Source organism: Gambusia affinis, linkage group LG19 (genome assembly GCF_019740435.1).
Source record: "Gambusia affinis linkage group LG19, SWU_Gaff_1.0, whole genome shotgun sequence".
Taxonomy (NCBI): Eukaryota; Metazoa; Chordata; class Actinopteri; order Cyprinodontiformes; family Poeciliidae; genus Gambusia; species Gambusia affinis.
In genome coordinates, this window is record NC_057886.1 from 21,564,701 (window position 1) to 21,591,329 (window position 26,629).

At 39.1% G+C, this 26,629-nt stretch overlaps 1 protein-coding gene across 4 annotated transcripts in view; it reads left to right on the forward strand.

Annotated features, from left to right (window-relative positions):
• The window catches only part of ppfia3 (PTPRF interacting protein alpha 3), a 46,712-nt gene that overhangs the window by 15,789 nt on the left and 4,294 nt on the right, over positions 1-26,629 (forward strand). For 2 of the 4 annotated variants that reach the window (XM_044101450.1, XM_044101451.1), the window contains exons 3-29: positions 3,663-3,764; positions 3,863-4,102; positions 4,176-4,235; positions 6,384-6,512; positions 7,553-7,645; positions 8,498-8,550; positions 8,628-8,721; positions 8,796-8,930; positions 9,731-9,814; positions 9,944-10,075; positions 11,836-11,898; positions 11,983-12,062; positions 12,934-13,102; positions 15,165-15,352; positions 16,319-16,556; positions 17,527-17,660; positions 18,192-18,346; positions 18,449-18,548; positions 19,184-19,265; positions 19,344-19,544; positions 23,131-23,196; positions 23,354-23,632; positions 23,782-23,957; positions 24,858-24,955; positions 25,161-25,336; positions 25,909-25,977; positions 26,053-26,215. In XM_044101450.1, the coding sequence (XP_043957385.1) occupies positions 3,663-3,764; positions 3,863-4,102; positions 4,176-4,235; positions 6,384-6,512; positions 7,553-7,645; positions 8,498-8,550; positions 8,628-8,721; positions 8,796-8,930; positions 9,731-9,814; positions 9,944-10,075; positions 11,836-11,898; positions 11,983-12,062; positions 12,934-13,102; positions 15,165-15,352; positions 16,319-16,556; positions 17,527-17,660; positions 18,192-18,346; positions 18,449-18,548; positions 19,184-19,265; positions 19,344-19,544; positions 23,131-23,196; positions 23,354-23,632; positions 23,782-23,957; positions 24,858-24,955; positions 25,161-25,336; positions 25,909-25,977; positions 26,053-26,215 (3,559 nt within the window). The remainder of the gene's footprint in view (positions 1-3,662; positions 3,765-3,862; positions 4,103-4,175; positions 4,236-6,383; positions 6,513-7,552; positions 7,646-8,497; positions 8,551-8,627; positions 8,722-8,795; positions 8,931-9,730; positions 9,815-9,943; positions 10,076-11,835; positions 11,899-11,982; positions 12,063-12,933; positions 13,103-15,164; positions 15,353-16,318; positions 16,557-17,526; positions 17,661-18,191; positions 18,347-18,448; positions 18,549-19,183; positions 19,266-19,343; positions 19,545-23,130; positions 23,197-23,353; positions 23,633-23,781; positions 23,958-24,857; positions 24,956-25,160; positions 25,337-25,908; positions 25,978-26,052; positions 26,216-26,629) is intronic. The other 2 variants (XM_044101452.1, XM_044101453.1) reach the window with 1 other exon arrangement.

The window sequence follows — 26,629 nt, forward strand, 5'->3', positions numbered from 1 at the left end:
CTCTCAGCCCAGCCACATCGCCTGTACATGCTGTACTTTTTTAATGCATTTTGGCTGAAATGCAGGCGCCTCAGAAAGAAGGGTCTGAGGCGCCTGTTTGCTGTGCGTGGGGTAAAGTGATCACTGCTAACATGTGGAGCGAAGACATCAGCAGCAGCAGCAGCAGTGGCGGCGACGTGCATGCATCAGTGCCCTTTAATGGCTTGTTTGCATAAGTGAAAACACACATGAGTTGATGCACACGTGTTCGAGGATTTTCGAGTGTGTCACGCCATGGTCGCATGCGAGTCAGAAAAAAAAACCCTAAAACTTAAATTTAATCAGAGGAAAAATCTAATAAGCAGAGAAGAATTTGGTAAACACTGATAAGCAACACCACAAACAGGATGTCAATTACTGCTACTGTAAGCAATTATTCTGACAATTAATTGAGTAATTGCATAAAAAATTCCCCTTTCTTTAGTAGCTACTTGAACTTCTAAAAGAAATATATGAACGACTTCCTTTTTGGAATGAGAAAACATTTTAGCGCTTAAAAAACAATACGATTCAAACATTTTACAAAGGAAACTGACTTATTCCTTAGAATAGGGAATAAATCAGGAATACTATAAGATAAATTTTATAGTATTCTCATTCTTTAAGCATTAATGGGAATCTCCTGGATGGCCTCCAGACTCTAAACACCAACCTGTTTTGCTTATATTTCACTCCTCCAACTCTCTTTATGATTAAATTAAATAATCACTTTATATTTTAACTTTTCAAAATATAAATATCATGTAAATCCATATAATATGTCTTAAAATGAATCACCTTCTCTTCTAGTTGAACTAAGTATATTTTGAATTATGACTCAGTGAGTAGTGTCGAACTTTCAATTAGCAGTTAGGAGATGGTTTTTAAAAATTATTTTCTCTCCTCTTCATACTAAACAATAAGGTTGTATTTTTATTTTGCTTGTTTTTTGTTTTGCATAAGAACACATTTTTGAAAAGGTAATTTGACTGTAATCTGATAAAGTCAAACTCCACCAACAGCTGAGTTGAGACAGACATACCAAGCTAATGCTAATGCGCTAACGTCAATTCAAAGTTAGCACAAAACACTAAAACCGTCGAGCACCATTTTAATTTTGACACGATTTAAATGCCTTTAGATATTGTATTTATGTTTGTATCGTGTTCTCTGCTGTCCTGTTTTATTTTATTCCTGTTTGAGACGTTATTGGGAGAAAAATAAAGAGAGACCTTGAGGAGAGGAAACAGGAACTGCTGCGTAGCCGGTTTTCACCCCCTTCAAAATAAGAGCACCATTACGAACGTCTAACTTCTTGAAGAATTCCTAACAGACAAAAATGAAAACTTCAACACAGATGTCAAAATTTATTCACAAAACGGGCAAGTAAATTAACACTTTAAAATTAATCTGGAATAATTAATTTAGGTACTCTATGTTTTTAAAGTTATTTAAAGTGCTAAGTGAAAAATTAGCTCTACTAAGCGGATAAGCAGAAGTGTTCCCAAATAAGTAAATAAAACACTACCTTTGCCAAAGCTGTTTTTACATTCAGGGTTTCAAACATCTAAAAAGATTAATTCACATTCAGAGTTGAACACTTCACGGAATATTCACAGCCAAATGATCATTTTATTTTAAGTTTTTTTCTGAAGTTGTAGAGTGTGTTGATGTGTGTTGATCTAATAAGATTACAGTCAGTGTTGGCATAGTTACTTTGAAAAAGTAACTTTAATCGGACTACTGATTACTCCTTGAAAAAGTAACTTAGTTATATTACTGACTACTTGATTTGGAAAGTAACTAAGTTACATTAAAAGTAACTTTTTAGTTACTTTCAGCAGCTGCTAACAACAACGCTCCGCCTCCTGTGAAAATCACATTGAGCTTTGTCAATACTTTTTTGTAAGCTATTTTATAATGGTAACATCAACAATGTGTCTCCACTGATAAGGTTGAACTGAAGAGGAGATTGTACAAAAAAATTAAAAACGTGAGTAATTTGTGTGGTCCACTGTTGTCTGGAAAACTCTAAGAAGGATTTTAAAGCCCGCCCACCCTCCCCTAAATCCCCCCAGCCTCCAGGTTCTGTGTTACGGCCCTGCGTTTGGTCTCAAAGCTCAGCGCACAGAGCTCCTCCTGCAGCTCCACAACTCAGATGGCTGCACAGATTTGTGACACTTATCTTAATATTAATAATTATAGTGGCGTTAAGTTTCCATTATAATTATTGGCAACTACGGACACGTTCATTCGTGGCTGTTTTCACGTTTATTGCGCTGTTCATATTGGTCTCGTTGTTTGCCGTTTTCTGGAGCGCAACGCGAAGCTCGACGTCATACATTAACTTGACATTAACAAAGACACAGCGGGACGGATCATCGGGGAAATGATGGCCAGGGAGAGACTGAGTAAAACTACCTTAATGACGGACAAATTCTGGGATTTATTATGAGTCTCTGCTTATTTCCAAGCCCAAATGAGCAACTTCACGTTCAAAAACGAGCCCAAAAAGGCGCAACCCGCCGCTCATTAAATTTGCAAGCGACTTTAAAAAAATGAAGCCCAAAGCCGCTTGTAATAATCGGACTTGGCGACAGAAACTGAAAATAGTTCCAGTTTTTCCACCAACAAAATCTTCCTCCATTGTTTACATTTCTGTCGCATAGAGACGTCGGTCACTCGACAAGACGAGTAGAGGAAATACGATTACGGTAAATAAAAAAAAGAAGATAGTAACGCACAGTGATTTTGATAAGTAACTGTAGTCTGACTACTCGATTTGAAATAGCAACGCGTTATATTACTCGTTACTGAAAAAAGTGGTCCGACGTCAGTAACGCGTTACTAATTAACGCGTTACTGACATCACTGATTACAGTTATGAGAAATATTGGAAGTAAAAGTATAAAATAGTAAAAAAATACTTTCACCCAGTATGCTAATTGGGAGTAAATAACTTAACGACATAACATCATTCGCTGTGGTAGGGACCAGTTGGAAACTTCACAGTGAACTGGTCTGATTTCCATTACTTTTATGGATTTTTTTTAAACTCCACGTTTTTAATGATAGGTAAAAGTGGCAGTGGAGCTCACTGTGCAATTAAACCGATTTGAAGATCAAAACGTGTAATAAACCCGGTGGTAATATTTAATATGAAGGTCTGGTTTAACGCGCCTGGACTCGGTGAACCTCAGCGCAGCGGAAGCCAAGGCTCACACTGTTCTGTAACTGGTTTCCACAGATATTTAAAGATCAGCCTGCTGGTCTAATAATGAAATCAAGATTTATCAAACTATCAAACATTTACTGAGAAAACATTGAGCTGATTCTAAGGCAAAAACACCAGACATCTGGGACATCAGGATGGATAGATAGATGGATGGATGGATGGATGGATGGATGGCTGAATCAATAGATGGATGCATCTCTAAGTTGTCATCATGTCACATCAGTAATTCTTCTGTTTTTCTGTAGAGAATCATACAGTGGTTCACTGGAGCATGCTAGTTGCAGTGACTATTGCAGTGGGCTGAGTGTGTGTGATCTTTTGTGTGTGTGTGTGTAGGGGTGTGTGTGCATGTGAGCGTGATCAGCATGCAGCAGTCAGTCGATACTAACAACCTCTTCCAACCTTTCAGGAGTTTGCAGTTCTGACCAAAGAGTTGAACCTTTGCCGGGAACAGCTGCTAGAGAGGGAAGAGGAGATAGCCGAGCTGAAGGCAGAGCGAAACAACACACGGGTCAGCGCTCCTCTGTGCCTCCTCACACCCACACCAATGACTCTGCATGCTGTAATCGCTCCAGACAGCTTTACAATGTGCAAACCTTAAACTTCCAGCTGCTCCTCGAACATCTGGAGTGCCTGGTGGCCCGCCATGAGCGCAGCCTGAGGATGACTGTGGTGAAGAGGCTGACCCAGTCTCAAACCGGCGTCTCCAGCGAGGTGGAAGTCCTCAAAGCCCTCAAGTCGTTATTCGAGCACCACAAAGCGCTGGATGAGAAGGTGCGGGAACGGCTACGGGTGGCGCTGGAGCGCGTGGCCGTCCTAGAAGAAGAGCTGCAGTCTTCTTCCCAAGAGGTGATCACACCGTTCATCCAGCCTGACGGATGTTTGGAGCTCCACCTTTAATCAATGCTTGTTGTTGTTTCAGGTCGTGTCTTTGAAGGAACAAGTGAAGCGAAGGCAGCAAGGACTAGACAACGGCAAAGAGGTGAAGTGATGGTTTCTTTAGATTTGGACCTGCAGAATAAGCAATCACACCAGATTATTTGGTTCACTTTAATCAAACTCCCGTCCAATTAGCTAAAAAGTCCAGTTTGTTTGGGGAACTGTGAACATGCAACATGCAAAGTGAACTCTGGTCCACCTATAAACCTCGGTGTGGATGAACTCTGGTGTGGTTGGAATGCATATGTGAACGCCAAGCAGACCGGAGACCGCTCCAAAAGCAGGAAGTGGACTACAGTGCAGGGCATTCTGGGTATATACAACCAAAACAAAGGTGCAAGTCTAGCACTAGCAGAAGGAATGGCTTAGAGTATTTTACCAAAGACAAATCGCTAAAATCTGATGCTATTCCATTTTTGTTAACACTTTATGAAGAAGGAAGTTGCGCTCTGTGTCTTTTTCAAAGGTTTTTGTGTCATTTCCTTGAGTAGTTTGTGGTATAGCGCCACCACAGGCGATTAGGGGAACAGCTTTTTCAAAGGATTTGGATAATTTGAAACAGTGTAGTGTGAAATCATTCAACAGCAGCTGAAAATGTAACAAATGTTGCAGTTTTGTTCCCCAATCAAACCAAATCTACTGGACTAACAGGTGTTAATTTATCATTTCTGTGTTCCAGTAATCCCAATTTCCCAATCAGTAAAATCAACTGGAATACCTCTCAAGTCAAATTTTCCTCTTGAAAACTGGGAGCAACTCAGACAGTTATGTTTTGGGAGATGGACTTTGCGTTTCAATATGGCCGCCCCTCGCATCCCAGTACTAAGATGTGGTGAAAAACATGTTTATTTTCAGACACTCTTTCAAAAGTCCATCTAAAATCAATGTTACATGCAGCACCTGCAAGTCTAAACTAAAAAAATGAAAAGTTTAAGGAAAGTAAAGATTAAAATTATGTTTGTTAGAGCTACTGATGGCGCCATGTTGAAATCCAGCTCTGGTAACTGGAATGCAGCGTAAAATCCCATAAATGCAAGAACTGACATAAATATTTTGGTCTTGCTGGTACTGAAACTAACACATATCAACCGGAAGCAGAGGTGCTTTTCCACTCATCAGTAAAACATATAAATTGTCTGAAATGCTGCATAATTCTTTCTTCACTCTGCAGCTGGAGTGCCGATCAGGAGGCTCCTGATTGCCAGAAGCTGTTGCAGCTTTTGTAACAGTCTGCTGCGTATTCCTGAATGTTTTCTCAGTGCCATATGGCTTCCAGCCATCAGTGTCATTCAGTGAGGAGGAAGTTATGCACCATCTTCTATTTTTATGAGCTTAGTCGGAGAGTTCAAGCTTCAATCAGTGAGAGTGCGTTGTGTGGTTTTCTATTTATTTTTCTCTATATCCATCTGAACTAGTCTTTTCTAAGGAAGACTGAATGAGACAAAAATGCATTGAAGTGAGCTAAAGTAGCACCACAAGGCAAAATATCAACATTTGACAGATGAAGACAGTTTTCAAACACCAAAAAAATATTCTTGGCTAAAAGGTTTGTCAAACACGCTTTGTTTCCATCAATTGTCACGTAAGTTTTAATTGAACTGTTAAAATGTTGGAAAAAACACTGGATTGTAAAGAATCAAAGTGTAGTTTGATGCTACGCATGACTGCAATAAACAAGATGTAGAAGTTGCAAACTACAACAGATCACAAATCTCAGATGAAGGTTTTGTGCCTCTGGTAAGGCACTGATGAGGCACCCCCAGCCAAGGCCTGCGTGTTGCCTAGCAACCCAGACGGAACTCCAGCACATTTGGGCAGCTACTGTAGGCTTTGTACAATGGCTGCTGGAAAAGACAAATGTTTTGGTTCCAGAAACCACTTGTTGCATTCTTGTTGGTTGTGCCTGAGGCTCCACTTCTGTTATACTTTTTGTTTTTACTTTTCTATTTTAATTTATTTTATTAATGTGAGGAACTTTGTAAGATTTGTTTTAAAAAGTGCTGTAAAAATAAAGTATTATTTTTATTATATACGCCAAATATTAACTTCTAATTACATCAGAGATTCATTTTGCCTCAGACGAATCATCCCAATCCTTGTGGAGTTGAAATTGATCCCTGATCAGAGTTTATTTGTGCCGATCAAAACGTCGTGGTCGCTCTGGCAGCTGATGTGGATGTTTTTCCCCCAGCGGCTTCCCAACGGACCGGCGTCCATCTTGGATGACGCCGACATCGACCGGCAGAGAGAGGGCGAGATCGAGCGGCAGAGATCGGAGCTGGGGCAGCTGAAGGAGAGGCTGGCTCTCATGTGCAGACAGGTACCAAAAACAAAAACAACCGAGATCCTGTGAGTTAGGACTGATACGATCAAACCGACCAGGACAGTTAGCTGTTTAAGAGACGATGTGAACGGTTGTTGTTCACATCTCACACTGTAAAAACACAAAATCGTGTTTTTTTTCTAATGCCATCAGCTTAGTTCGCTTGAAATAATACGAGACTTACTTTTCAGTTTTGAGCTTGTTTTAAGTGAATAATTCATTAATATTGATGGAAATGTATTGGCTATCAGTGAAATAATCTGCCAGTGAAACTTTTTATCATCAGTATTAAAGATTTACTGACTTAAAACGAACTCCTATATATTCCTGAAGTTTTTTTTTAATCTGTTGGGTTTTTTTCTCCGTCTTTTCTCTTTCCTTTTTGAGTTTTTAATTTTTCCCCCAATTTTCTATTTGTCTTATTTTAAAAACTTAATTTTATTGTCTGTTTTGTCATTTATCTGTTGTAAATGTGCTGCATAAATAAACCTTGACTTGCAATATTTTCAGCTTTGTTTCTTTTATTGGTTGTTTATTCTTATGTTCTTCATTCTTATGTCTTTATTATAATTTTTTTTCTTTCTGCTATTTTTTTACTGTCACTGTTCTTCTTGTATTGGTTGGTTTTTTTTCCATCTTTTTCTCTTCTCTTTTTCTCTTTCTCTTTTTATTGGTAAAGTGTCAGCTTGTTTTAAATTAATTACTTTTATTGATGAAAAGAACTCGATCCATAGGCAGATTGTTACATTTTTCCACGTTTTCAGTGAAATAATCTGCTGATGGAACTGTTACTTTTTGAAGAATTTTTGAATTAAACAAACTTCTATATTATGCTAACAATATATTATTAACTAACTTATAAGGTAGTTTTGTCTTATTTCAAGAGTATCAATAAACTGGACAAAAATTACTAACATTTAGTGTTTTTTGCAGTGTAGGGCATTAAAAGAGCTTTGAGAGCCTCTGTATCTGGATTAAGTTGTTTTGGTTTCTATTTAAATCAAATTGTAAATAAAAATGTGAACTTTTTGTGCCAGGTTGGTGAGATCGAGGAGCAGCTGACGTCGGCCAGGAGGGAGCTGGCCCGATCCGAGGAGGCCAACCAGAAGCTGCAGCGGGACCTGAAGGAGGTGAGGAGAGTTTTAGCATCTTGCTAAGCTAACAAAGCCTCTGGCAGCAGACCCGGTCCAGACTGGAACCCGAAGAACCTCCACCCTGTAAACAGAATAAGCTGTGAAAGGTGAACCAAGTGTTATGGGATGAGAGGCAGGCGAGTCAGTTTCCCCAACTGCTTCCCTCCACTTCCTGCTCTTTAATCTGCCGACATCAGAGCAGCAAGACGCTGGAATCTGTCAACACCTACTTTCATTTGTCAACTAGCAGCAGATCAACAACTTTTAAACATTTTTATCTTCCCAGATGCTTTGTCAAATGAAAGAAACAAAAGGATTATATACTTCAAATGTATAATTTCAAGCACAAATGGAAATTTAGAGAAAAGTTTAGTCAGTGGAAGGTAGACAACCAGCCTCTTTCTTTGGGATACCTCAAATTCAAAGTCAGGACGTGAAGAAAAAATAAAGTAAAAGATTATAAAGATTTATTAAATAAAAAGTGACATATTTCAAATGTATAAAGCCAAGAATAACTAGAAAGTTTAGTGGAGGGTAGACAACCAGTTTCTCTGTATGGGATGCTTGAAATGCAAAGACAGGACATCTTAAGAAAAACAGAAGTAAAACATAAGTATTTGAAGTATTAAGACATTAAGTATTATTTACTGATTTGTTTTTTTAAAGTGACATATTTCTAGTGTATGAATAGAAAGTTTAGTGGAAGGAAAAACTCACAACCTAAAGGGGTTGAAAGTCATACGACATTGATGTATTTCTCTCCACTTCCTGCTCTTTTAACTTCTTAAATCGGCTCCATAAGGATTGTCAGCAGCAAGTCTTGTCTAAATCCTGTTTTTATTTCTCCAGGCGCTTTGTCAAAGGGAAGACATGGAGGAGAGAATCACCACGTTGGAGCGCAGGTTTGTGTTTTTTAAATTTGTATTTCATTTTTCCTGAACTGTTGAACTGCTCTGACTCCTCTGGCTGCGGCCTGCAGGTACCTGAGCGCCCAGCGGGAGGCGACGTCTCTCCACGACATAAAAGACAAGCTGGAGAACGAGTTGGCCAGCAAGGAGTCTCTGCACAGACAGGTGGGGAAAGCCTCTTCCTGCTGCCGCCGCCCCGGGGTGACCGCCGCTCTGAGCTTCTGCCCGTTTCCCCTCAGAGCGAGGAGAAGAACCGGCAGCTGCAGGAGCGTCTGGACGACGCCAAGCAGAAGTTGCAGCAGACGCTGCAGCGGGCCGAGACGCTGCCGGAGATCGAGGCGCAGCTGGCGCAGAGAGTGGCGGCGCTCAACAAGGTGTGTGCAAACAAAAGCAGCAAGTCTAGCATTGATTGATTATCCTGATGATTGATCCATAAAAAAAAAATAAAAAAAACATTCCACAGACTTCTTAAACCTTTTTGTACAATTAGAAAATACACGATAAGATGCACATAAAATTAATTTTCTTTTTAAAAATAAGAAACAACATTTTATTGTGTAAAATGCAAAACCAACGAAAGATTAGAGCCAATAAATAAAAATATGAAAAATATCAGAATTCTGAATAATTTCTTAATATTGATGAAAAATTTGTGGTTATAAGTGAAATAATCTGCCAGCAGAACAAGATGTGGCTGAAAGGCAAAGACAAGAAATGTGAAGAAAATTTGATTATTGTGACAAAAAACCCTGTAAGATTTAAGAACATTTAGATTTATTTCATAAAAAGAGGCAAACTCCAAGTGTATACGTCCAAGCAGAAATAGAAAGTTTAAATTAATCTCATGATGATAAACATCAACCAGATAATTTTAATTTGGTGGTTTGAAGCTCTTTAGATTCTTGATTCCTGTGAACTCAGTTTCATGCCAAAAAGTGGCATTCGCCGTAGTTTCGCCTGGCGTGTTCAGGCAGGACGGCGTTCGTGGCAGGATCCTATTAAGTCCCCCGCTAAGCAGCAGGCAAACAGACTCCCCCCGCCGCGCTGTCATCTGCACAGGCATGTAACCAATTAGCAGACTCGGTCAACAGGCTTCTTTCCTCCTTTGAGATAATTTGTTTAAGTGTTGCAACATGGCCGCCGCTCTCACCCGTCTTCCTCTGCGATCATTCAGGCGGAGGAGCGTCATGGCAACTTTGAGGAGCGGCTGCGACAGATGGAGGCACAACTGGAGGAGAAGAACCAGGAGCTACAGAGAGTGAGTCACGTTCTCTCTCTTTTTTTTCCGTTTCTTTTTGCGACACAAAGGCGCGCTGATTTTCTAAAGATGGAAATCTTTGTCCTGAGTGTTAAACTCTCCTCCCACCTTCTCCGTGTTTTTCCCTAGGCGAGGCAGAGGGAGCGGATGAACGACGAACACAACAAGCGTCTCTCTGACACCGTGGACAAACTGCTGTCTGAGTCCAACGAGAGGCTGCAGCTCCACCTGAAGGAGAGGATGGCCGCTCTGGAGGAGAAGGTGGCGGCCATCTTTAATCAGCATGAAACACAGGAAACGACAGGAAATAAAGACTGGATGGATGGATGGATGGATGGGTGGATGGATGGGTGGATGGATGCATGCAGGGGTGCAACTACATATTTATGAGGTGGATGCAAACATCTCACCGGCGCCCCCCCCAGACATAAACTGGTACAACTGCCTCTGGGCTGCAGGTCTGAGGCTTTTTGTTAGCATGTTTTCTATCATTCTTATAGCTTGATAGGAAGCCTGATCCAAACTGGCAACCCACATTAATAAAATGGTAAAATAATATTGACCACAAAACACTATTTATAAAAGATATCAACGTTTTTCCTACACAATCCTAACAAACGTTTTTAACGTTCTCTTCACAATACTTATTTACTATTAATCTATTTGTATGATTTGTTCTTTAAATTGCCATCTATATTATTTTTTGGTCTCATGAAATGACTGAAGGACGAAGAGACTGATGTCTGGTTCTGACGGGTCTGCGGTTCCTGTCCTGATCCATTCTGTCTGATATCAAACCCACTGGGTGCCACTGAATGTCGCCGACACATTTATTTTAATGCCCCTATTAAACTTCACTGTGATTGTTTAGTCTGTATCTTCCCACTACCGTCTGTATTTCTGCCAGAGGTTTTACTTTAAGGACGGTGTTTTATCGGGTGGACATTTTAAAAAGACAATGGTTGATAGCAGCTCACTGCGGCTGCGTAGTGTCCGTCTCTAGGTAACCGTGACAACAGCGTCAGTTCGTGGGGCCCTTTTTAGGTCCCGCAACGACAATTTAGCTGACCTTAATATTTCCCGTGTTTTGTTTTGGTCATTATTATTACACTTATTGTTGAGATGTGTGTGTGATCGGTGTGTCTGTCAGACATTTATAGCAATACGGAATAAATCGCATCCCGTATTGGTTCAATACGGGCGGAGACAACAACAACCACCTGCCATAGTAGCCTAGCTTAAGCTAACCTGAATATTTACAACTCTCTTCTTGATACACTGACATTACTTACCTTCTGTCTTTCAACCACTTTGAAAAGCTTTTCTTCGTCTCTCTAACATCTTTATCCTTCCCCCTCTTCCGTTTTCTGTTTTGTGCCCCGGAGTTTCTTCTGCGCCCCATCTTTAGCTCCCTGTTGTCGAGGCATTATGACAAATTTAAAAGAACTAAAACGCGCCTCAGCGGGTTTTCGAAGGGCCGCTGCCCAAGCTACCTGTATGGGAGGGGAGAGCGGCTGGCAGGAGGGGCGTTAAGTACTTAAAATGTTGACTAGAAAAAAAATCCCCTTCATCGTTTTTAGCGCCCCTATGCGTTGAATACACTGCATAGCCACCTTTTGCGCCACTGGATGGATGGATGGATGGATGGATGGATGGATGGATGGATGGATGGATGGATGGATGGATGGATGGATGGATGGATGGATGGATGGATGGATGGATGGATGGATGGATGGATGGATGGATGGATGGATGGATGGATGGATGGATGGATGGATGGATGGATGGAAAACAATTAAATTAGATTTCATTTTTTTTCCATGTTTATTTTTCATATTTTTTTTTTATCATTTAAGTGCATTTGAACCAATCAGCAGGATAAAGACACCAATGTTTCTCCATATTTTCCCTATTTAAGCTCAACGTTCCTCTCATTGTTTCAACATCCATTCTGCTTTGTTGCCTGGTAAATTCCCGTTGATGAAGAGTCAAAGTGTTAAAAACTGACGGCTTCCTTACAGAACGCCCTTTCTGAGGAACTGTCCAACATGAAGAAGCTCCAAGACGATCTGCTAGCAAACAAGGTGCGACTCCTGCATGCAGCCTTCCTGTTCCTGCCTGCACACTCGCTCTTCCTTTGGGTTGACTCTGTCGTTTTTCACCTCCAGGATCAGCTGATCGCAGAGCTGGAGCGTCTTCAGCTGGAGGTGGACCAGCTCAGAGCCCGACCCGGAGGCTCCTACTCCAGGTCCGTTTGTCGCAAACAGAAAGAGTCAAAGATTATCTGTGTGCATGGAAGCTTTTAAATCAACTGTATGAAACACACGATGGCGTGTCAGAACCACTGTACATGGAGATAAAAAGGAGTATTTTCCACTGGAAAAAAACACAAATTTTCTGGAAACTACCAGAAAATTTCTGAGTTTGAAAAGTTGTGGGTTTTCCACCACTTGGAGCATCTTCCCCCAAAACTTTCAAATTGCTAAAATCACTGATAACTTCTTCTGCTTCTGTGTTTTCTGCCATAGTTGTTTACATTTTGACTTACCTTCATTACATCACAAAATGGCGCTGCAGTTTTACACTCTGCAATGCGATGGAATTGATCGTAATTTGTGATAAATATTTATCATTAGAGCTTTTGTGTACACAGATTGAAAGTAGTTCCTGTTTTGTAAACAACGTCTTGTTTTTTTTTTCTGTGTTACAGACTCTTTAAATCCTGACTGCCTATAAAATGCAAAACTTTAGCATCTCCTGTGCCGATAAATCACTCACTAAACGCTGTCAGCGCTCACGTAAACTGCAGTGATATATGTTTCACGCTCACTGCATAAACACATGAATTACCCATCATTTCTCTGTCACTTTTACCATCCGTCAGAGCCTCCTGTTGACAGCAATATGCTGCAGCCTTCACCAGTTGTCTTCCAGCTACACCGAGCTTCAGATTTTACCTCCTTTCTCCCACTTTTAAACGCCCTCTTGCACAACATTCCTCAACTTGTTTGTTTTTGTTAAACTGTCACAGACGAGTTACCACAAAAACCTCATCCACCACAAGGATAATTGGCCTTTTAATCTTATCTGCAGATATCTTTTCCTTGTCTTCCCTGCAGCCGCTCTCTGCCAGGCAGCGCCTTGGAGCTGAGGTATTCCCATGGAGGCGGGTCGCTCCCGGCCGGCTCCACATCTCACCTGGATCCCTTCTGTAATGCCTCCGGCGGGGGGGTGGGCAGACGGAGCCACAGGGCCCGCTGGAGCACCGCCCATGAGGACTCCAGCAAGGTGCGAAAAATTCAACCTTTTACTGTTTTTATTCCTCAATATGTCTTCTTAAGGAAATAAAATGGCTTTTTTATTTATTAGAGCTCCAGAAAAGGAGCAAACAGCATAGCTGCACTGCAAAAATACAAAATCTTAGTAAGTCAAACTAAAATGTCTTGTTATAAGTGAAATAATTTTCCAGATGAACTAGTACTTTTCTTTGATCAATATTAAAAATTTAAAACAAGCTCCTGTTTCTTGATGAAAAATTATTTATAAGTTAGTTTTTTGTAATTTCAGGTTTACTAAGATATTTGCACCAAAAAGAAAACAAAAGTACAAATATTCTGTTCTGCTTTGCTGAATATAATTTTAAGTAAAATATAATTTTTCATTTATAAGAGTTTAACAAAAGGGGCAACATTTGTAAAACAATGTAGTTGCACTGCAAAAATACAAAATCTTTCCATGTTTCTAGTGCAAATATCTTAATATAGTTGAAATAATACTAAACTAAACTAGAAGTAACTTTTCAGCAAAATGTATGAGCTTGTTTTAAGTAAATAATTCCCTAATAGTGATGAAAGAGTAAACGCTTCACTATTTCACTGGTAACTTGGAAAAAATAAAAAAAGTTTGATAATCTTAAAGGAACTAGTTCTTTTTCTTATATAAAGAAATCATTGACTTACAATAAGCAGCTATTTCTTGCTGAAAAGTCCACATGTATTAAGATATTTCCACAAAAAGTAAAACAAAAACACAAATAATTCTGAGATTTTGACTGTTTCTTTTTCTAAATACTATTTTTTAAAAGAAATTAAATGCCACTTTTTTATTTATAAGAGCTCCAGGAGAGGTGCAACTGTTGGGAAGAAGACCATATCAACCCATTAAAGCAAAAGAATTTATTAAACGATTTTAGGTTTTAAATATTTCCCACACTCTGTTAATTTACCAGTTTAGTCAAAATATCACAAATAAATTACAGAAACAATGAAATGAAGACGTCCTCAAATGATCTGCTTTGGGTTTTGATGTCCTCAATATTTTTGTAGCTGTCTCTGGAAACGTGTCCCTTATGTTGCACAGATGTTTGTAGGTGACCTGCTCTTCCTGCTCTTCCTGCTCTTCCTGCTCTTCCTGCTCTTCCTGCTCTGCAGCGGGCCTACGGGTTAACAAAACTGTCAAACGTAATGACATCAACGGCTGACAGGAGCAGTGAATCAGGCAAATTAAATTTAACGAGTCGCAATTAAGATAATCAAGGAGCTACTGTAACAAAATCTGAGGATGTTTTTTATTCTCACCACAGCTGAATACACAATTTGTTTCTTAACGGTCATTTGCTTTCTCTTGTCGCATTCAGAAATTCTGATTTCTGCTTTGTTCCTGAACGCAGCGACACTGGAAGGAGTCCGTCAAGTTTCTCAAAAAAACAGTTTCTAAGATTAAGTCTTCTTCACTTCTGAGTTAATGATGACGAGTATAATATATATATTTTTAAATTTGTTAATTTGATGTATTCTACCCTGAAAATTTATTTTGTAATTATTGAGAAAGCGGCAGATTTTTTCTTCTTCCTGCTTTTCACTTGTTTATAATAAGGTTTAAAAGTGTGTGTTTTTTGGTGTTGAATCCTGATACATGTAGTGGCGCAGTTATCAGTTGCTATGGCAACCAGTCTGAGTGTAGCGCAGCCAACGCAGGGAGCGGGAAAACAGAAGAATACAAGTGGTTTTGAGTTATTCTTCAATGTTTTTGTGCGATATGTTTCCCTTTGCTGTGTGAAAATCCCTTCATGGCACCTTAAAGTGTCGTCTTTCTGCCCTCCACCGTTGTGTGCAAGTGACATTTTTTTTTATGTAAACATTAACACGCAAGGGTCTATAAAAAAAAAAACATGTAAGAAATAAACAAGCAGTTCTCAGCCTGGTGGGGGGCAAGTGAAGCCTGGTGGCCCGCCAGGATAATGATACAGTTGGGGAATTAAAAGTTGTACTTTTTTCTTGAATTGTGGAAAACAGACCCTGAAACCAGTTCTTTGTGTCACGAAGGCTCTGGTTTGCCTTTCTCTCCGCAGTACCCAGACTGGGAGAGCGGGGCTTTGCTGGGAACCGGGTACGAGCAGAGCATGGACGTGGGCTGCTCCGATGACGAGGACGACGGGGAGCCGCGATTCGAGCTGCTTTCCCCCAGCGGACAGACAGACGTGCAAACCCTGGCCATCATGCTGCAGAAACAGCTGGAGGCCATCAATAAGGAGATCAAGTATGAAAGAGGGAGGGAAACAGGGAGGCAATAATTCAGGAAATCCCTCATCACAAACTGCAGCCTGACCCACATCATCACCTACCTGGGAAAACACCATCAGCTCTCTGATTCGGCGTCAGGGGAGAAATAAACACACAGTGATTAAATTTTACGGTTCTTAATACCGATTCATAAACATGTTGATATTAAAAGGGTCAACAGATAAATCTGAGCCGTAACAAGATGTTTGAGGTAGAAAAAGCAACTAGCCTTTTTCCTTTTTATGTGTTTTTATCTTCGTTGACCTTTAACCTACTTTGGAAAACACATTTTTTTGATACTGTTGTTGTAACATTTGCACATAATCCAGAAGAGTTGCTCCATTTTCTCATGAGCTAAAACAGTCTGGACAATATAAATATCAATTATACACACACATATATAAATAAAACATTTATTTAAAATGAAAGATTGAAAGAGTAAAACTCTGAAATCTAAACAAGCCATTTTACAATTCACCCTTTGGGAATGTTTGCAGTAAGAATCCTATCGAAACAACAAAACTGGATTTAAATTTCAAACAAATACAAAACAAACAAAACTTGATAAATTGGTTTGCTTTGATATCTTCTTTTCCCACCTGAGAATTTTCTCAACTTTCAGTGTGATTGTGTTTTATTACACTATTAAACATTAAGTATATATTTCATATATATTGAATTTCATATCATAGGTACAATTCTATACATCTGTGTTTGCATCTATGAAATATTAGACTTCACTCAAAGATCTTGTGAAAAGATTAGGCTATTATTGATCATTTAACAGAAAATCAAGACTGTTTGGTTGTTTAATGCCTTTAGTAAAGTCAAAAATATTTCATGAAAAATGAATTCCTGCCTGTTTTTGGCTGATTGTGCTAAAAGCTAATGGAGAAATTGCTAAAGTACAAAAATGGAGTTTGTTTTGTTTCGTCTGAACCAGGCTGATCCAGGAGGAGAAGGAGAACACGGAGCTGCGAGCTGAGGAAATCGAGAGCCGGGTCAGCGTGGCGCTGGACAGCCCGCCCACTCATCCCTCCTCTTTGGGCAGAGACGGCACTGGACGGGGCTTCATCCCGTCATCCATCACCTCCTCCACCCTGGCCTCCCCGTCTCCCCCCAGCTCTGGACACTCCACCCCTCGCCTGCCTCACTCCCCGGCCCGCGAGACCGATAGACAGGTACCAGTAACCGGTCCTGGAATGCAAAACCTCCAGCCAGTGTTGAACATTTTTACTTTACTTCACTTCCCTGTTTATGCAAAACAGCCAGAAAGGGAGTCGTCCACTAAGGCCGATAAATGTAGAAAATACAAAAATTTGATTTTTTAAAAGGGGATCTGTTATGCAAAATGGACTTTTGCACATTTTTATACTTCCAATTTGCTCCCTTTCTTTTTTAAAATCAGTCCAAGCACTTAAAAAGACCACCAAGTCATGTTTTTGGGAAATAAGTTAATATTTTTTGGTATCTGGAAAATGAGCCACTTCAAAAACCTCCTGGTTGTTAAGTCATATTAAGAGTTTTTAATTACATTGAGCAACTTTTAGAAAAAAAAAACAACTTTTTGGAGTATTTTTACTACTGTGTACTTTTTACTTTTACTTGAATGATTTTATAAATTATTGCAAGTATCTGGATATTCTGTGAGTTTCTTCACAGAAGCTGAAAATTGAAAGAAATTCATTTTGTATTTTGTTATGAATAATCTTTTACTCCTTTTTACTTTTAACTGAGTAAAACCGTGTTTAGTTACTTGAGTACTCTTTCCACTTCTGGTCACATTCAGCTAGCATTCCACCGCTCCCTAGCAACCCCAGCCAGCCCAGCCCCGTTACCTAGCAACCCCAGCGAGCCCAGCCCCGTTACCTAGCAACCCAAGCGGAACTCCAGCAGAACGCCCACTGGTTTAACTCCTGTTTGCGCTACTGGAGGAGAGAAGTGTGTTTTGTTGTTGACTTCAGGAACCACTCTGGAAAAAGTGGTTAATCATCAATAACTTTATTTTACCAAATTTTTGGAAAGTTGAGTTTGGTTTTAATGGGATGAAATATGTAGGTGTGTCATAAAAGCAAAAACATAAAATCTGTGGGGGTAATTGCTTTTAATATGTTGAGACTTTTGAAATTGAGATAACATTTCACGTTCCAGAACAACAAAGAGGACGATCGATCTCTTGCTCTCCTCGACTCCACGCCTCCTCCGACTCCTCGCGCGCTGCGATTGGACAGAATGAACCTCACCCACCCGGGCGCCTTGCTCGACGACCCCCGGGAGTTTCGCAGGTAACATCGACAATTCACAACATTCAGCTTTTGTGGGTCAATTCTCTATGGAGCTAAATTCTGGTCATAAAATTTGTCCACTTTTTTTTTTTTTTTTTTGAAACCAAAAAAGAAAAAATGTATTTAGAACTGGATAAAAATTTGTTGATAATGAAACTCAAAATAAAAAAAAAAAAAACAATTGTAACTGTAATCTGGAAAATAAGTTTGAAACTGAAAAGTTTTGAAACAAAAAAATTGGAAAATTGACAAAAATATTGAATCCTGAAAAATAAGTTTGAAATTGAAAAAAGTTTTGAAACCAAATAATATTTCTAAAATTTAAAAAAAATGTTTTGAAATTGAAAAATACTTATGAAATTGATAAAAAAAGTTTTGAATCTTAAAAAACTGTTTTGAAACTATAAAAAATTCAAAAGTAATTTTCTGATTCAATGTAATTTTTTTTGTTTAATTTTATTAAACTTTATGGCCCTAATTTACCTCCATATTTTTCCATTTACTGATTTATTTATTTTTTCCATTGCCCAGCCTTTCTGCAGACGGCAGCAGCTCCAACAGCAGCCAGGATTCTCTCCACAAGTCCAGCAAGAAGAAAAGCATCAAGTCTTCCATCGGTCGGCTTTTTGGGAAGAAGGAGAAGGGAAGGATGGGCCAACCTGGGCGTGATGAGTCTGCTTCTCTTGGTAAACAGTAACAGAGTGTTTCCTCTTTGTTCTTTCAAACACATTTGAGCTTCCACAGCCGTCTGTTTTTGAGTAAAGTTGATCTTTCTATGTCTCTCCCAGCGTCTACGCCCTCTGAAGACCTCGGATCTGGAGACGCCATGGGGATAAACAAGACAGGAACTCTTGGTCCGGCAGATAAAGACCGTCGCAGCAAAAAAAAGTCAGTGAATCTTGTGGTGTTTTAAAGGGGACCTATTATGCAAAATTTACATTTTGCACGTTTTTATACTTTCATTTTGGTTTTTACTGCTTCAGCTCAAGCACTTGAAAAACGAACACTAAGCGGTTTTATGTTAATTTTGCAACAAGTTAGTGTTTTTTATTGCCTGGAAAATGAGTCGTTTCAAAAACTTTTCAATAAGTCACATTCCAGGAGCACTATGCCATTACCTAGCAACCCTGGTGGAGTTCCGTCTGTCACCTAGCAACCCAAACAAGTGGGGTTGCTAGGGTCACGTTTGGTCAGTTGGTTTTATGGCTGTGTGCACAGTCAAAGTGTTTTGTTGTTGACTCACTATCCGGAAACTGCTTGTTCCATTCTTGGTGGTTGTGCAGGAGGCTCCACTTCTGCTTTTCAAAGATGTACAGTTGTATAATTGTGCTTATTTGGATTTAAAGTGACAAGAGTCCCTAAAACAGCTAAAATGTCATTATCTTAAGAGTTATTTTGTGCCAACATGTTTTGTGTTGCCATAGATTATCCTGACCTGTTCAAGGAATCATAATCGGTCGCTTATAATTATTTGCTTTAACAGGTTTTCAGTTTTCAATTAAACATTTTTGTCTGTTTGTCAGACATGAACTTCTGGAAGAAGCTTGTCGCCAAGGACTACCGTTTGCATCTTGGGATGGACCGACTGTTGTGTCTTGGTTAGAGGTATGTCGTGCTCAAATTCTAATAAATTTATGAATTATAAAGCACAATTGTATGTCTAATTGTGTTTCTTCTTTCCAGCTGTGGGTCGGAATGCCCGCCTGGTACGTCGCGGCGTGTCGCGCTAACGTAAAGAGCGGCGCCATCATGGCCAACCTGTCGGACACAGAGATCCAGCGGGAGATCGGCATCAGTAACCCGCTCCACCGCCTCAAACTGCGCCTGGCCATCCAGGAGATGGTGTCCCTCACCAGCCCATCTGCCCCAGCCAGCACTCGCTCAGTAAGGCTTCACCTCAGCTTTAATATCTGCTTTTATCTTTGGCAGGGCACCGTTACTGAAGGTTGATGTCGGCAGGTACAACCCTTATGTTCACTGTGAAAACACAAAATCTTGCCAAGTATTTTTTGTATGGTTTTTAGTGCAAATATCTTAGCACACTTGAAATAAGACAAAAGTAACTTAGAAGGAACTTTTAGCAATTTGAGGCCAAAAAGCTCGTTACATTTTTTTTTTATTGAAAAAGAACATATTTAAAATGAAAAAGGTTTTTTATAATTGAAAATGTGTAGAAACTGGGAAAAAATAATTTGATAAAAATGTTTAGAAACTGAAAACAACTTTGAAACAATAAAAGATTTGGATCTGAAAAAATAGTTTAGAAACTGAAAATTTCAGTTTCAAAACAGACATTTTTTGAAACGGAAATAATAATTAAAAAAAATTCCCTTAATTTTTAAAAAATTATTTCAGAAGAAACTTTGAAACTGAAAAAGAAAGTATTGAAGCTAGAAATACAACTTTTGAAATTAATAAAAAGAAAACTAATTTTCAGTTTCAAGTTGTTGTTTTTTATTTTATCAGTTTCAGTTTTTAAACAAACTTTATGGCCCTAATTTAGCTCCTTATGTTGGGAACTAAATTTTAAATCAATAATTTCTTAATATTGATGAAAAAGAAAAACGTTTTACTTCCACTGGCAGATTATTTGATTTATAACAAGACAGTTTTCTTATGTTCTAAGTGAAATAATCTGCCAGTAGAACTGGAGTATTTTCATCAATATGATGGAATTATCGACTTAAAATAGCTCCCGTATTTTGCCGAAAAGATTCTTGTGAGTTAGTTTTGTCTTATTTCAAGAACACTAAGATATTTGCAGTAGAAACTAGACCAAAATTACTTGGTGAGTTTTTGTGTTTTGCAGTGTTTCTCACATTGTTCTTTATTCTTTATGCTCTTTTTGTTTGTAATACATTGTTTTGGTTCTCATTACATCAGCTGACCTTAGCAGTCTTGTAAAAACTTTTTCTGTGAGTTTTCTTTTAGGGAGTTGGTTCTTTTTGCTCTGTCCAACATGCAGCTTAGTGTGGCTGTTCATACTTGGTGCTAACACGAAGGCTTAGCGATCCAATAACAAGTTGACAGCTGCAGCTATGTGTGTTCACACTTTGTGTTGAAATGCATCCCCACATGCTCAGTTACCAACATGATGTAAATAAATATGCAGCCTGCGTCATGTTTTTGCTACAAAAACACATTCCTGTGTCAGAACGCTGATATATAATTCATTTTGGATTCTTATGAGTCACATTTACTGCAGAGAATTAAAAATACTTCAATAAGTTTGTGTAAAAGAAGAGAAGTAAATGATCTTACAATAATAATCTTCAATCCTGTTGACAGATTGTTGACAATTTTCTACACAATTATTTTCTCAAAAATAAAACATATCCTATACATGTATTGTTTTTGATATTGTTATGAAAAAAATTACCTGAAAAATTTGCATTTTTACATTTGGGATGATTAAAAAAATAAAAACAATAGCAGGGTTTGGCTAACCACAAACTTCACCCTCTTTATTTTTTTCTGTCCATAAACAGCAAAAAAGTCAAATATATCACAGTTTATGCATTAAAGCATGCATAATTGATGCAGAAGACATAATTCAGACTCATTAAAATCTGTAAAACCCTCTAATGTATCACAAATAGGAATTTGTAAGGCACATGCTAACCTTAGCATTGTTAGCAGCTACCTGTTAGCAGCTAACTGTTAGCATGTCGAAATATCCTCACAGAGCTTACAAACTGTTTTAAACACCATTTTACCCACTGAAAAATAAAAACAAACTTTTTTAGTTAAATAAATAAAGTAATGATTTTATTTTTTGTGGGGACGGGATTGTAGATCCAAAAATGAACATCCTCAATCTAAAGGTACGTCTGAAAGTACCGTAGTAACAGCAGACCGAATTTTCTGTTAAATTTAGAAATTCTCCCTGCCCCAGTTTATATTCCTGAATTAAAACGGTTTTGGATTTGTTTAAGAATATCAGTTTGATATGACTTTCCTCAGGCGGCAGAAATATTAGCTTCATATCTGGTGAAAAATGCCTTCTGTAAACAGTTCTGCTAAACTCTGCTGCTGCTGCCAGATGTCTTGGGAAATGTTTGAAGATTTTCTGGAGCTGGAAGTTTTTATCAACTCTTTCCTGGAATAACCTGGATTACCAGAATGCTCTCCTCAACCCGTCCAGGTCGGGTTCACAGCTGTTGACCAGTGACCAGTGACCAGACAGAGCAGGACACCAGATCTGAACAACCCAAAGGCTACGAATATAAAAATCTTTCCGCGCTGTGACAGATCTGCCTCTGGCTAACATGGCATACAGGAAACACTACAAAAACAGAAAAGCTTTTGTTTGTTTAGTCTCTAGTGAAAATATCTTATTGCAGTTGAAATAAGACAAAACTAACTTAGAAAATTCCAAGTTATTTCTAGAAAGTGTCTGGAAATAATTAGAATTTTATTTTAGTTCCTTTTTTGACAGGTCTTTACTTCTCTTCTTTAATTTCTTAAACTCTGAAAATTTCCAAAAGTATGAAATTTTTCACTTGTGAAACTCAAAAATGTCAGTTTCTCTAAAAATGTCTGAGCTTTTTCTTGCATATTTTTCTTTTTTTTGAGTTCAGAAATGTTCAAGTTTTTTGTAGAAAATTTCTTAGATTGATGTCAAAATTTCTGAGTGTTTTATCACATTTTTTTGAGTTTTCAAACTCAGAAATTTCCAAAGTTTTCTAGAAAATTTCAGAGATAAATTGAAAGTTTTCTGAGTTTTTTGATGGGAATGCACTCTTCTTTTATCCAGAATGAATTATGAATCTCAAATATTTCCGAGTTTGTCTAGAAAACCTTTGGAGCTAAGAAATATTTTTTTTAAATTCTAGAAATTTTCTTAAGTTAAACTCAAAATTTCAGAGCGTTTTCTTTCCACTTTTGGAGCTCGAAGAGTTTTTTTTTTTAGAAAATGTCTGAGATTAATCTCAAAATTTCTGTTTTGTCTAGCTACTTTATGACTTTCTTTTTGAAACTTGGAAATTTACAAGTTTTTCTAGAAAATTTGTGCAATTAATTTAAAGATTTACTAAGTTTTTCGGCAGAAATGTATGTTTTTTTTAATCTATATTAGCCCGAATACGCCGTCATTCTTCTTTCTATCGGATGTTTTTTTGTTTTCAAAGAAGATTCCAGAAGAAACTCGAAGTTTCGTCCTGATTGCTGTGGATTTTGGCTGCTGCCTGGCTGGGTTTGTCTTGCCTTTGCCTCTCCTGCAGTTTGTTTATTTTGATTGAGATGCTGGGAAACAAACATTCAAAGGATTTCACTCGACACCCTGAACAGATACTTTCAGTTGAAGGAAACCGGTTGAACGTTTTGTTCCTGTCCCTTGCAGGATGCCTTGCTGCTTGATTGATGGCTCCTGTAGGAAATCTTTCACCTCCGATGCTCGAGGCATAAAAGGCAATCTGTGTTTTGTTGTTAACTCTCTCAGAATAAATGTCTGTGCCTTCATTTTTTGCAGTCCACCAGCAACGTGTGGATGACCCACGCAGAGATGGAGTCCCTGAACGCCGCCACCAAGCCTCCGGTTAGTGGTGCCGTTTCCTGTCAGATTCCCTTTTTATGGTCAGGATTTGTTCATAATCGTCTGGTCTGGTCTGAATCACGTTGATGAGTCTCTCCCCTTCCTCCTCTTCTTTCTTTGTATTTGTCCCTCTCTCCGTCTGTCTCCTCTGTGGGCCCAGGCCATAGTGTTGAGCATCTCCCTGTTTCTACGTGAACTGCTTCAGACTAATTACCCGTTCACTAACACACTGTTCCTCACTTTTGTCCTCTTTTCCTGCTGCTGCTGCTGCTGCTGTGACCTCTCCCTCTTTTGCTTCTCCTCATTCATCCCTCCATCCGTCCACACTGCTTCTTCCCTTCCCTTTCCCCCCACCACTCCACTCGCTCCGTCTTCCTCTCTTTCTGCCTTGTCTTTTCTCTCGGCGTTGCAGGAACTGAAGGAGTTCAGCTGGGATCAGGTGAGGATCACTTTTTTATTTTATTTTACTAACAAAACGCGCCGATTATTTGTCAGCTCCTTCATCTGCAGTGAGTCATGAGCGCTCAGACGTGAAATGTAAAGCTGAGTGTGATTCAGCGTCGATCATCTGCGCTCGTCCCCCTCCAGATTCTGGCCTACGGCGACATGAATCATGAGTGGGTGGGCAACGACTGGCTGCCCAGCCTGGGCCTGCCCCAGTACCGCAGCTACTTCATGGAGTCGCTGGTGGACGCCCGCATGCTGGACCACCTGACCAAGAAGGAGCTGAGGGGGCAGCTCAAGATGGTGGACAGCTTCCACAGGTACGGCGCCACCAGCACTGTAAAAACCGATCCTTACGTAAAACATGTACGCAGATTTGTTGGTTCAAGATTTTTTTGGTTTTCATTAAATTAACTGAATTCAGAGTTTTGATCTCAGAAGATTAAAGTCAAAATCCTGAAATTAAAGTCAAAGTTTTGAAAAAAAAATAAAATTCAGAATTCTGAAATCAAACAGTAAAAATTCTGGTGAGAAAAGTCAAAATTCTCAGAAAAAGGATCAAATTCTGATTTAAAAAAAAAAATTATTAAATTAAAGTTAGAATTCTTAGAAAAAGTAAATTCTGAAAAAATCCTCAGAATGTTGAGAAAAACATAAAAAATTTCTGACTTAAAGTCAAAATCCTGAAATGAAAGTTATAATTTTGTGAAAAAGGTTCTGAGTTTAGTGAATATTTTGATATTACAGTTCTGGGATCTTTTTATGTTAGAAAAATGTAATTTGTTTTAATGCGTTGAAATTCATGTAATTAATTAGTCAAAATTACACTTTAAATTTCCCAAACTTTTTTTGTTTTAATGCTTTAGGCTCACAGCTCATCTGTTTTTAGTTTTTTGTTACACTTTTAATGGCAACATAAAGCAAGAAAATACAAAATTTAATTTCCATTTATTAACTAAAACAAAACGGAAAAAAAAAAACACCATTTGAACTGAGTTTCTGAAGAAACCGAACTTATAAATCACTCTAATTTACAAGTTTGAGGTTATTTTTACTGAGAAACTGAGGCTGTTTTTCAGGGGAACCTTCCCGTTGTGACAGTGACGACTCGGCGTGGCGTCAGATCAAACCTCTGAGCCCAAAGCCTCGAGTGCTTCACAGATTAAAAGTGAACCCCACAGTTACCTGTTAAACTCTCCTGCTCTTTTGACCTTTCCCAGGGTCAGCTTGCATTACGGCATCATGTGCCTAAAGCGCCTGAATTACGACCGAAAGGAGCTGGAGAGGAGGAGAGAGGACAGCGTCCACCAGAATAAAGGTCATCTCCTCTTTTTAATCATCTTACTTCATTTCTGCTAAAATACTAACATACTAAAGCAATATTGTCTTTCCAAAAGCATTTATTAATAATTCCAGTATAACACAGCATATTACTTATATTAAGAGAGCCAGAAGCTTTGATTATTTATTAGCTTCTATTTTAGAAACTTTATCAGTGATCAGATTCTGCTCTTCCGGTCCAGATGTGATGGTGTGGTCCAATGAGCGCGTGATGTGCTGGGTCCAGAGCATCGGCCTGAAGGAGTACGCAGACAACCTGAGAGAGAGCGGCGTCCACGGCGCTCTGCTGGCTCTGGACGACACCTTTGACTACACCGACCTGGCCCTCCTGCTGCAGATCCCCAACCAGAACACACAGGTGAACACATTTACTGACCCAAACTACCAGAACCAAACATGGAGCAGCAGCGTTCGGCTCCTACGCACCACAAATCTGGAGCAAACTTCCAGAAAACTGCAAAACAGCCAAAACACTGAGTGTCCCACCTGGTTAGAGTTGCTTTTGAACCAGAAGAAATGAAACATTTATGTTTGATGTGTATTTCAAATGATGGCATTTGAAATGTAATATTTATTGCTTCTTTCATAATTGGGTGAAAACATCATAAACATGTTTTTATGATGTTTTCACTTTGAAAAGTGCTATACAAATAAATTTGGCTTCAAATTAAGGTCCTAGTTAAGGTATGCTGAACGTGTCCTATAGGTAACCCATAGCAACCCCAGTAGGTACTGTAAACAGACCAACACAGCAACCTGTGAGTTTCCTGCTTCCCATCATCCCAAAATATCCAAAATGTCACATCTGATTGGTTAAAATCCGGTTGGTTGTTTGCAGGAATCTTACATGCGTGTAGCGCCTTCACAAATTTTAATTTAAAGTTGAGTCATAAAAAGCATTTAAAGATTTCTGTCACTTCTCTCCCGCAGGCCAGACAGGTTCTGGAGCAGGAGTACAACTCCCTGATCTCCATGGGAACGGAGAGACGACCCGATGAGGTCAGAATATTTGGCTTTTTGACAGCGTCAGCGTTAGCGTCTTTATTTCTCTTATTGGATGTTTTTTCTGGGCAGGATGGAACGAAGACGTTCACCCGCTCGCCCTCCTGGAGGAAGATGTTCAGGGAGAAAGACCTCCGGGGCGTGACCTCCGACTCCGCCGAGACGCTGCCCGCTAACTTCCGTGCCTCAGCCATTTCCACGCCCTCCGTCACCCTGAGAAAGGTTCAGAGTGACGGTGAGCCCGACCTTTCACCTCCGGAGCTCTCACGTTTAACTCCTTCACTGCAAAAAGCTTACCAAGTGTTTTTGGTCTCAGTTCACTTGAAATAAGACAAAACTAACTGACAAGTAACTTTTCAACAAGAAATAGCAGCTTGTTTTAGGTCAATAATTCCTTAATACTGATTAAAAATTTGTCACTTGTAGAATGTTAAAAGTGAAATAATCTGCCAGTCGATCTAAGATATTGTGTTTTTACAGTGTAAAACTGAACTGCTAATGATGCTAACGCTAGGCTAAATGAGGCTACTTGAGGTGCTTATATCTAACTTTTCATTCTTAGAGCAAAAAACTGTATATTTTTTTGTCCAGTTTTAAAACATTTTCAGTTTCGCAGCTTTTTCCAGTTTCAATTGTGTTTGTCAATTTC